The sequence below is a fragment of the Pristiophorus japonicus genome, chromosome 8 (genome assembly GCF_044704955.1).
Source record: "Pristiophorus japonicus isolate sPriJap1 chromosome 8, sPriJap1.hap1, whole genome shotgun sequence".
NCBI classification, from domain to species: Eukaryota; Metazoa; Chordata; class Chondrichthyes; family Pristiophoridae; genus Pristiophorus; species Pristiophorus japonicus.
This window is the reverse complement of record NC_091984.1, coordinates 66,138,207-66,150,510: the sequence shown is the minus strand read 5'-3', so window position 1 is coordinate 66,150,510 and position 12,304 is coordinate 66,138,207. Positions and strand designations below refer to the sequence as shown.

General features: G+C 45.2%; 1 protein-coding gene across 5 annotated transcripts in view; it reads right to left on the bottom strand.

Annotated features, from left to right (window-relative positions):
- Positions 1 to 12,304, bottom strand: part of faf1 (Fas (TNFRSF6) associated factor 1) — a 521,459-nt gene that overhangs the window by 407,276 nt on the left and 101,879 nt on the right. For all 5 annotated transcript variants that reach the window (XM_070886900.1, XM_070886901.1, XM_070886898.1 and 2 more), the window contains 2 exons: positions 10,729 to 10,820; positions 5,606 to 5,709 (listed from right to left, as the gene is read on the bottom strand). In XM_070886900.1, the coding sequence (XP_070743001.1) occupies positions 5,606 to 5,709; positions 10,729 to 10,820 (196 nt within the window). The remainder of the gene's footprint in view (positions 1 to 5,605; positions 5,710 to 10,728; positions 10,821 to 12,304) is intronic.

The window sequence follows — 12,304 nt, the reverse complement described above, 5'->3', positions numbered from 1 at the left end:
GTGATGCTCTTCCAGCAAAACAATGATAAGGGTTAACCAATTGTTCTAATACAGCAAATATACAGAAGGAATAAGTCAAATGGTTGGTACAAGCTAAAACTACATTACTTACGGATACTGAAATTACTAATTTGTAATATTGTTGTTTTTTCTCCACTCCTACACCTTTTCCCCCAGTTATTTACATTACCAATGATGTTTTTCTGCCCCAAAGATTTGTAATACCTGCTGAGTCGGTCAGAAGTGTAGCAGTGCATAGTGAGGTTTTTTTAATCCTGACCAGCACTGAACAAATAGTCATTTGCCATGGTCCAGATCTGGTTGATTCGTAACATAATTAGGAGCAGGAGTAGGCCATGTGGCCCCTCAAGCCTGCTCCACATTCAATAAGATCATGGCTGATCTTCAAACTCAACTCCACTTTCCCGCTCGATCCCCATATCCCTTAATTCCTTTGGAGTCCAAAAATCTGTCTATCTCAGCCTTGAAAATACTCAGCATCCACAGCCCCTTGGGGTAGAGAATGCAAAGATTCACAACCCTGAGTGAAGAAATTCCTCCTCATCTCAGTACTAAATGGCCGACCCCTTATCCTGCCCCCTAGTTCTAGACTCTCAGCCAGGGGACACAACTTCTTAGCATCTACCCTGTCAATACCCCACAAGATCTTCTATGTTTTAATGAGATCACCTCTCATTCTTCTAAACTCCAGGTAGTATAGGCCCAATCTATTCAATCCCTCCTCTCATCCCAGGAATCAATCTAGTGAAACTTCATTTTTTTTTAAATTCATTCATGGGATGTGGGCGTCGCTGACAAGGCCAGCATTTATTGCCCATCCCGACTTACCAGAGTAGATGGTGGTGAGCCACCTTCTTGAACCGCTGCAGTCCGTGTGGTGAAGGTACTCCCACAGTGCTGTTAGGGAGGGAATTTCAGAATTTTGACCCAGCGATTATGATGGAATGGCGATATACTTCCACGTCAGGTTGGTGTGTGACTTGGAGGGGGAACATGGAGGCAGTGGTGTTCCATGTGCCTGCTGCCCTTATTCTTCTGGGTGATAGAAGTCGTGGGGTTCGGGTGATAGAAGTCGTGGGGTTCGGGTGATAGAAGTCGTGGGGTTCGGGTGATAGAAGTCGTGGGGTTCGGGTGATAGAAGTCGTGGGGTTCGGGTGATAGAAGTCGTGGGGTTCGGGTGATAGAAGTCGTGGGGTTCGGGAGGTGCTGTCGAAGAAGCCTTGGCAAGTTGCTGCAGTGCATCTTGTATATGGTACATACTGCAGCCATGGTACATCGGTGATGGAGGGAGTGAATGTTTAAGGTGGTGGATGGGATGCCAATGATTGACCTCCAACCACCACAACCATCTTCCTTTGTGTTAGGTATGACTCCAGCCAGTGGAGAGTTTTCCCCAATTCCCACTGACTTCAGTTTTACTCCTTGATGCCATACTCTGTCAAATGCTGCCTTGATATCAAGGGCAGTCACTCTCACCTCACTGCATTACCTCGAAGGCAAATATATCTTTCCTCAGATAAGGAGACCAAAACTGTGCACTCCAACTGCGATGTCTAAATTCAGAATCACAACATATCATACACCTCTCCCTCCAGTTCCCATGAAAACATCAGTTTCCCTCAACAACTCAATGAAAACCTCATCCAAAACAACAAACTTTTATTAAACGGCTTAAACTGAATAGAATATTTGGAAAAAAAACATTTATTTTATCACTTACACCGTACAATTATAATTTGTGCATTTCTGCCTTATTGTGTACCCCATCTATTGAAATTCTACAGAAGGACAGCAAAAACAATTTATTTTTTTCCTTCAGTAATGTAGATGGGAGCAGAAGGTTGCAAAGGGCCATCAATAGATTAAGTGGGTAAAACAGTGGCAGATGGAGTTCAATGTGGGGAAGTGTGAGGTCACCCATTTTGGACCCAAGAAAGATAGATCAGTGTATTTTCTAAATGCTAGGAACTATGGAGAGGAGATATTTAGGGTTACACGTACCAAAATTGAAAACTAGTGGACAGGTACAAAAATAATTTTAAAAGGCTAATAGGATGTTAGCCTTAGCGGGATGGAATAAAAAAGGGGTGGAAGGTATGCAATAACAAGAACTTGCATTATATAGCGCGTTTAACACAGTAAAACATCCCAAGGCCTTTCACAGAAGCATTAATAAAATTTGACACCAATCCACATGAGGAGATTTTAAAACAGGTGGCCAGAAGCTTGGTCAAAGAGGTAGGTTTTAATAAGCATCTTAAAAAGGTGGTGAGAGAGGTAGAAAGATGGAGAGCTTTAGGAAGAGAATTCCAGAGCTAAGGTTGGGAGCTGAAGGCACGGCCATCAATGATGGAGCAGTGAAAATCATGGATGCACAAGATGCCAGAATTGCAAGAGGGCAAAGCCCTCGGAGGGCTGTAGTGCTGGAGCAGGTTACAGAGATAGGGAGGGGTGAGGCCATGGAGGGATTTGAAAACAAGGATGAGAATTTTAAAATCGAGGCGTTGCCAATGTAAGTCAGCGAGCACAGGGGCGACAGGTGAATGGGACTTGGTGCGAGTTAGGATTCAGGCAGCAGAGTTTTGGATGAGCTCAAGTTTGTGGAGGGTGGAGAGTGGAGGGTGGAGAGTGGGGGGTGGAGAGTGGGGGGTGGAGAGTGGGGGGTGGAGGGGGTGGAGGGCAGCCGGGAGAGCATTGCAATAGTCAAGTCTTGAGTTAACAAAGGTTGCTGCATCAAATGAGCGGATGCAGAGGCGGGGGCAGTTACAGTTGCATAAAGCTCTATTTCGACCACATCTGGAGTACTCCGTTCAGATCTGGGCACCACACTTCATGCAGGGTATACTGGCCTTGGGAGGTGCAGTGCAGATGCACCAGCAAGATCCCAGGGCTAAAAGGGATAAATTATGAGGAATGGCTGCATAGCCTAGGTTTGCATTCCCTTGAGTATAGAAGAATAAGGGTGATCTAACTGAGGCGTTTAAGATGATTGAAGGATTTGATAGGGTAGATAGAGGAAAAACTATTTCCAATGGTGGAAAAATCCCAGAACAATGGAGCATAATTTTAAAAGTAGTCATAGGTCTTTAAGGAGTGATGTCACACAAAGGGGAGTGAACATTTGGAACACTCTTCCGCCAAAAACCTGTTAAGATTGGGGGGGGAGGCAGGGGTGAAGTCAATTGAACATTTCAAAACTGAGATGGATAGATTTTTGTTAGGTCAGGATATCAATGGATATGCGACCAAGGTGGGTAAATGGAGTTGAGATACAGATCAGCCATGATCTAATTGCTCCAGGGGCTGAATGGCCTACTCCACTGTTCCAATAATCAGTATTCCTTGTATTCTAAGGAAAATACAAATATACAGGCCTTTGGTGTACTAACAATGATTCTGGACCTGACATACTATGTAAAATTTGATCAATATTTGATTCTAATTGAAATATTTAAAAATAGACGAATACAGATATAGTAATAAACACCACAATCTGAAATGTTACGAGCCTATACCTGAACACTAATCTATCTTTTTCAATGCTGTGTATTTCCAGTGTTAAACACAGAAAACTCCTTGAAGGCAAATATATTACAAAGTGCTTTATCTCAGAGTTCAAGTATTTCCATTTTTGTTCTCTGAGCAGGTATGCCACATTACTCAGGAAATTTATGAGTGACAATAAATTCTTGACATAATGGGCCCTAGTTTCGGGCCGCGCCTAAAATGGCGCAGCTCCGAACTGGACACCCGTTTTTCGCGCTCGAAAGTGCGCCGAAAAAAAACTCCGATATTCTCCGGCTCCTCGCAGGTCTTCAGCAGCATGTCGCGGCGTGCACAAAACAGCGGGGGGCGGAGCCAGACACTCGCGCCAATTCTACAAGCAGTGGGGGGTGGGCCTAATTTAAATAACCCTGCACGCGCAGTGGGAAATAAACATTGGTACTCGGCCATTTTTAAAGGGACCAGAGGAAAAGTGAAGATTTGTCTCGTGGACCCCTGGAAAGGCTTGTGATTTAATTTTAGTGATTTTTTGTGTGTGTGAAGGAGTGCTTTTAGCAGCACTGTTGACAATGCAGCACCCATTCTGCAAATTTAAGTTTAAAAGTGTCTATGTGGCTGCCTCTCCCTGTCCCTGGCATAAGGGCCTCAGTCTCCCTTGCAGCTCAAAGGCTGCTTGATTGCTGTGTCTTTGGCTGCCGGCCAGTCACTGACGATGTCCCTATCCCGTGGCCAAATGGCCTCAGTCCCCCTCACAGCTTGAAGGCTGCTTGATTGCTGTCTCTTTGGCTGCCGGCCAGTCACTGACGATGCCCCTATCCCGTGGCCAAATGGCCTCAGTCCCCCTCACAGCTTGAAGGCTGCTTGATTGCTGTCTCTTTGGCTGCCGTCGAGCCACTGACGCCACCCCTATCGCGTGGCCGAATGGCCTCAGTCCCCTTCGCAGCTCGAAGGCTGCTTGTTGTTTCTTCGGCTGCCGTCCAACCACTGATGGAAGGAAGGCCTGCCTGAAGCACCGCAGCTCAAAGGCTGCTTGCTGCCGCTGTTGGGCTGCCATCGAGACACTGACACCACCCGTCTCCAACATGGAAGGCCTTCCTGAAGCACCGCAGCTCGAAGGCTCCTGCTGCTTCACAGTTAGGAACATGGAATATTTAAGCTTTGCTTTGTTTATAAATTTTTATTCAGGTTGGATCTTTATTTGTACAAGTATGACTGCTGAATGATTGTAGAATTTAATTACTTCCCTTCCCCCCCACCCTCCCTCGTTCCCTACGCCTAATTTGTAACCTACGCCTGATTTGTAAAGTGTTGGCAAGGTTTTTTCGAGCGTACAAAAATCTTCATTTACTCCATTCTAAGTTAGTTTGAGTAAGTTTTCACTGCCTAAACTTTGAAAACAGGCGTAAGTGATCTGACACACCCCCTTTTGAAAAAAAATTCTGGTCCAAAGTGAAACTGTTCTGACTGACTAGAACTGGAGCAAACTAAATGCCGATAATTGCAATTTCTAAGATACTCCATTTGAAACCAGTTGCTCCAAAAAAACAGGAGCAACTCAGGCCGAAACTTGGGCCCAATATATTGCTCATCCGAGAGGGCTAATGCACTCACTGCTAATTGTAAAATAATTTTAGACAAGGTCATCTTATAGCATATCTGCAGACCTCCCTTCCATCTAGATTTAATGGGGCTGAATTTCTGCAAGGGTTCTCCTGCTTATCCACCATAGCTTTGCCAGAATATCTAATACTGAACAGTAATACTGAAGCTTTTCCAAGGGTTTCCGTGGCTCTTCTGCCAACATTGTGATAGACAAGTGGGAGATCCCCACGGAAATACACTTTTGAAGTTTCTAAACCTGCTTTTCATGCTAATATTTTGGTGAGCTAGTCTGAATTTAATTTTCTATTATTCTGGCTGAGTGATACATATCACAGGGAAATTTAAAAAAAAGTTATGTTAATGCTCGGTTATTGTAACCCCATCAGTCAAACAAATCAATGCCGAGTACCATTGGTGAGGTTATCAGGCACTAGATTAACACAAGAACATTTAAAAAAATGACTTCACAACAGCTTACCTCGACTGACTTGTTGCTGGTCCATCTGATCCTGGTTGAGCTATGTCAGGTGTGAGAACATAAAGGCTATTATTCTTAGGCAAGTGCAGAGACCTCAGAATAGTCTACAGATGGGGAGAAAAACAAGTGATAAAATTAAATCTCAAGGAATTAGAATAGAGTGCAAGATAATCAAAATAATTCAAAAATCACAACAAAAATTCTGTATTAATCATGCTTACAATCCTGGAGGTTAAATCCTTAAAACACAATCTAAACACCACTTAAAATGTCTGGTCACACTGGCTCCCAGGCAAACTTAACAGCAAGGACACAAACCTCAAATTGTACAATATTACAGGGCTTTGGTGAGACTACACCTGGAATACTGTGCACAGGAAGGAGAACGGAGGTCTGTAGACACTTTGAGCCTCTGCATTGGCTATCTCCCCTGGCAGCTAGATGATGCCCGTCTCCATGGCCCTCGTGATTGTCGGGCACCTCTGGAAACTGTTGCTGGCAAGGCTCCTGGCCCATTATTTGTGGTTGGGTTGGGTTGGGTTGGGTTGGGTTGGGGGGCGGGCAGTATACCTCACCCTCCTTCTGACATCATCTCCCTCCTGGCCACACTCTCTAGCTGCAGATCTGCAAACATCGGCAGATCCATCTCTGTTGGGCAGCCATGGCTGCTGCCTCCCTTGATGTTGCTGACAGCGGTGCCTTCTCCCGCGTACTGACCTGCGCCTGCCTAGGTGTTCCCCTCCAACACTGATCCCATTCTTTTTCAGGGCAAGCAGGCCTCTGGAGCACAGAATGAGGCCTGCAGGCCTCCACTAAAGACTAAGAGGTGAAAGTTCTCAGAAGTCTCAAAACCTCTGAACACCACTCAGCAGCTTCAATTAAGGCAAAAAACAAAGTTAAGCTTTCCTCCAAAAATCACCCGATCGCGGGAATAGACTGCTGACCACGTCCAGCTGTGTCGGGTACCTCAGCAAAGTGGACCAACACAAAAACCTGGCGGAGTCACTGCCAATAAAAAGCCTCTCAACTGCTGAAATTGGATGGTGTAGGCTGCCTAGCAGCGGCACACACTCTGATGACATCACCGCGGGCCGAATCCCTTTACCGCTGATTCAAGCCACCAATTTTGGTAGTCGTGCCCGCCAAGCTGAATATGTCTCCGTGGGTCCGCTTCCCCCCTCCCGCCCCCTCGTCTTCCCCACCTCGCCCTCGTCTAACCACTACTTTCTCGCTCCCCTCCTCGCCCTCGTCTTACCCCCTCTCCTCGCCCTCGTTTTCCTCCTCCTCCTCCTCCTCCCTCCCCCTCCTCCTCCCCCCCCCCTCCCCGTTTCGGCCCCCATTTTTTACTCCCCCCCCCCCACCCGTCTCGTGTCCCCCACCCCGTTTCCCCCCTCCCCTGTTTTCCCCCCTCGTCGTTCTCGCCCCCACCCCTCAGCTCTCATTCTGTCCCCCCTCTCCTCTCCTCCTCCCCCTTCCTCTCTGTCGTCCGCCCCCCCCCCCCTCTCTCTCTCGATACAGCAAAGGCTATGGACCCCGACATCATCCCGGCTGTCGTGCTGAAAGATTTGTGCTCCAGAAGTGAGGCGAGTGACTTTCCTTGCCATTGAGGCAGCATTTGACAGAGTGTGGCATCAAGATGCCCTAATAAAACTGAAGTCAATGTGGAATCAGGGGGAAAACTCTCCCACTGTCTGGTGTCATATCTAACACAAAGTAAAATGGTTGAAGTTCCTCAGGGTAGTGTCCTGAGCCCAACCATCTTCAGCTGCTTCATCAATGACCTTCCATCCATCAGGTCAGAAGTGGGATGTTCATGGATGACTGCAGTGTTCAGTACCATTCGCAACTTATCAGATAATTAAGCAGCCCGTGCCCGTATGCAGCAGGGACTGGATGACATTCAGCCTTGGGCCAATTAAGTGACAAGTAACATTTGTGTCACATAAGTGCCAGGCAATGACTATCTCCAATAAGCGAGAGTCTAACCACCATCCCTTGACATTCAACAGTATTACCATCGCCCTATCCCCCACCAACATCCTGGGGGTCACCACTGACCAGAAAATTAACTGGACTAGCCACATAAATATTGTGGCAACAACAGCAGGTCAGAGGCTGGATATTCTGCAGTGAGGGTGTCTCACCTCCTGGCTCCCCCAAGCCTTTCCACCATCTACAAGGCACAAGTCAGGAGTGTGCTGGAATACTCTCCACTTGACTGGATGAGTGCAGATCCAACAACACTCAAGAAGCTTGCCATCATCCAGGACAAAGCAGCCCGCTGGATTGGCACCACATCCACCACCTTCAACATTCATTGCCCCCATTATCAACATACCGTGGCTGCAGTGTGTACCATCTACAAGATGCACTGCAGCAACTCGCCAAGGCTTCTTCAGTAGCCAAGGCTTCTCCCAAACCCACGACCTCTACCACCTAGAAAGGACAAGGGCAGCAGGCGCATGGGAACATCTTTGAGGATGTAACGAACAGGGTGGATAAAGGGGAACCAGTGGATCTGGTGTATTTGGACTTCCAGAAGGCATTTGACAAGGTGCCACATAAAAGGCTACTGTACAAGATAAAAGTTCACGGGGTTGGGGTAATAGATTAGCATGGATAGAGGATTGGCTAACTAACAGAGAACAGAGTCGGGATGAATGGTTCATTCTCTGGTTCGCAACCAGTAACTAGTGGGGTGCCGCAGGGATCAGTGCTGGAACCCCAACTATTTACAATCTATATTAATGCCTTGGAAGAAGGGACTCGAGTGCAACATAGCCAAGTTTGCTGACAATACAAAGATGGGAGGAAAAGCAGTATGTGAGGAGGACACAAAAAATCTGCAAAAGGACATAGACAGGCTACGTGAGTGGGCAAAAATTTGGCAGATGGAGTATAATGTTGGAAAGTGTGAGATCATGCACTTTGGCAGAAAAAAAATCAAAGAGCAAGTTAATATTTAAATGGAGAAAGATTGCAAAGTGCCACAGTACAGCGGGACCTGGGGGTACTTGTGCATAAAACACAAAAGGATGGTATGCAGGTGCAGCAAGTCATCAGGAAGGCCAATGGTATCTTGGCCTTTTTGCAAAGGGGATGGAGTATACAAGCAGGGAAGTCTTGCTATAGCTATATAAGGTATTGAAGCCACAGCTGGAAAACCGTGTGCAGTTTTGCTTCCCATATTTACAAAAGGATATACTTGCTTTGGAGGCAGTTCAGAGAAGGTTCACTAGGTTGATCCCGGGGATGAGGACTTATGAGGAAAGGTTGAGTAGTTTGGACCTCTACTCATTGGAATTCAGAAGAATGAGAGATGATCTTATTGAAACATAAGATTATGAGGGGGCTTGACAAGGTGGATGCAGAGAGGATGTTTCCACTGATGGGGGAAGACTAGAACTAGAGGGCACGATCTTAGAATAAGGGGCCACCCATTTAAAACAGACAAGGAGAAATTTCTTCGGAAGGTTGTAAATCTGTGGAATTTGCTGCTTCAGAGAGCTGTGGAAGCTGGGACATTGCATAAATTTAAGACAAAAATAGACAGTTTCTTAAACGATAAAGGGGATAAGGGGTTATGGGGAGCGGGCGGGGAAGTGGAGCTGAGTCCATGATCAGATCAGCCATGATCTTATTGATTGAATGGCGGAGCAGGCTCGAGGGGCCGTATGGCCTACTCCTATTCTTATGTTCTTATGTTCTTATGTAACACCATCACCTGCAATTACCCCTCCAAGTTACACACCATTCTGGCTTGGAAATATATCGCCATTTCTTCATCGTCACCGCATCAAAATCCTGGAACTCCCTCCCAAACAGCACTGTGGGAGTGCCTTCGCCACACGGATGCAGCGGTCCCAGAAGGCAGCTCATTACCACCTTCTCAAGGGCAATTAGGTATGGTCAATAAATACCAGCCTTACCAGTGACGCCCACATCCCATGAATGTTTTTGTATAAAAGCCTTCACCTTTAGCTTGATACTGTCTCTTACCTGACTTTGACCATGGTTGCTTAACTACACAAGTGGAGCTTGTGCCTTTAAAGGTTAACTGGTAGACTGCCTGGCAGTGCTGGTTTGTGACTTTCTAAGGAATCTCTAAACTGTGAATTTGGTTATTTTGTGTTTGGTCATGGATATACATCTCGATCACTTTTTTTTTGCGCCTCTTTCTCACAGCCATAAAAATTTTAACATTCTAATGACTATGAACAAAAAAGGTGGTGCAGTCCCCATCACTTAAAACATCCAGGTTTCAAATGGGCAGTTGCTTATAATCATCCAAAAAGCGCTAACAATTGCATTATCAATTTCAAAGTCGCCGGTTATATCGTCTTCAGTTCTCCATTTAATTTGGGCAGAAACAACTGCACTCAATTATAAATATCCTGCATGGGAAGAATCCTCAATCATTTAGGCTCGGCTTATCAAGAAAAATATTGTCTTTTTGTCTAACTGTGATCATTTCCGAGACTTGCAGAGAAGTGTTTGGATTGTGAAATTTTCTCAATAATTTCTATAGCTGATATGACTTGAAAAATATATTTTTCCATCTGAAATTTCTGATGTGCAGATGGGTGAAAAACAGATGCCACACATTCAGAGATCATTTACAAAGCAAGAAAGCGATGACATTTTGCAATAGGAGCTAGGTGAGTGACATGATCCAGACACAAGTATGAACTCCTGCCATTATTGTCATTATTCAATCTATCTTGGTTAACTGTCTGCTTCTATGAGAATTTTCACAAAGATAGGTTAGGGCTGAAAATAGTTAAAACTTTGCAATAGTGTGGCTCAATTTTGATTTCATCATCAGATTGCAAATCTCTCAGACTAAAGTAAATCTAAAATTCTGTTAGATGCAGCGTCTTGACTTCTATTGAAATATTCAGATTTTTACAAGTACCCATCAGATATGTACGTTACATGCCAAGAGTTATAAATCTAATAGTCTTCCAAGTAATGGTAGCTAGCTACTGTCAACAGATACTTCGTCAGGCAATTTCTCCCAACCCCTCTTTCTTGCAAGGTATTGAAAAGGAATAAAACAAGTCCTTTTAGTGACCACCCGGAATTCAAATCCAACAGGCGTTTAAATAGCAATAAAAACTTACACTGTCGCTTACATCAGTCGCCTTCCAACCTTTTAACTGCATTTGAGATACAGGAATTTGTAGCTCATTTTCTAAAATTTGCTTGATAGCACCTGTAAGATTAAAAAATTATATTAATTCCAGCAAATATTCCAAGTACCATGGTAATGTTTCAACAATTTAAAAAAAACTCTCCTCTCCAATAATACACCTTGTATACATATTTGCTACTCAGTATTGTTATCAAACAAGACCTAAAGTTTTCATTCAACATACAACTCATAATAAAGTAACTTGTATTTATATAGCACTTTTAACATGGAAAATGTCCCAAGGCACCTCGCAGACACAAGGGGGAAAAAAATGGAATACGAGCAAGAGGAAGAGCTATTAAGTGTGGTGACGAAAAGCTTGATGAAAAGTGGGTTTTTAGGAGGGTTTTAAAAAAGAGGGGAGGGAAGTGAATAGGAAGTAAATTCCAGAGTGTGGAGCCTAGGCAGCTGAAGGTGCAGGCACGCATGGTGGGGTGACAGGAGGGGGAGATGCACAAGAGGTCATAGTGAGAATTGAAAAGTCTGGGAGAAGGGAAGTCACACTGGAGTAAGTTGCAGACATAGGGAGGAGAAAGGCCATGGATAGATTTAGACAAAAAGATTACAATTTTAAATTGGAAGCATTGGGGGACTGGGAGCCAATGTAAATCAGCGAGGACAGGAGTAATGGGAAAGCAGAACTTAGCACAAGAGTAGCAGAGTGTTGAATGAGCCAAAATGTAGAGTTTAGAGGACAGGAAGCCAGCCAAGCGAGCATTACACTCGTCGATTCTGCAGCTGGATAAATCATGGATGATAGTCTGTCTGCTGCAGAAACTGAGATAAGGGCCGAGATGGGTGATGTTAGAAGGTTGTGGCCTTTCATGAAGACGATAGTCAGTTTGGACTCCAAGGTTTTGAACAGTCTGGTTCAGCCTGGAACAGTGACTGGAGAGGGGGAAGAGAGCTGGGTCAAACACGACAGTTTCAGTCTTCTCGATTTTTGCCTGGAAGAAATTACAGCTCATTTAAGACTGGATGTTGGACAAAGCAGTCTGACAACACTGAGGCAGTGGGGAAGGGGGGTGGGGTTGAGTTGGGGTGTCAACAGCATACGTCTGGAAGCTGACCCCATATCTACAAATGTGTTGCCAAGGGGCGACATTCAGAGGAGGAAGGGGAGATAGCGAAGGATGGTTCCTTTGGGAAGTCCTGAGGTAATGGTAGGTGGCTGGGAAGGTAAACCATGGCAACAAATGCTCTTGCAACAACAGGATATCTAAAAATGGAACCAAGGGAGGTCAGTCCCACCAAGTCAAACAACAGACTAGAGGCTTTGAAGAAAGCTGATGTGCTAAACGTGTTAAAAGCTGCAGAGTGGTCGATGTGGACAAAGAGTCACAGTCAGAGAGAATATTGTTCGTCATATTGGTGAGGGCCGTTTTAATGCTGTGGTAAGGGCAAAGGCCCGATTAGGAGGGATTCAATCAGAGAGTTGAGGGAGGCATGAGTTCAGATCTGAGAGGTGACAGAACGTTCAAGGTCTTGAGAAGTAAGGGAGGTTG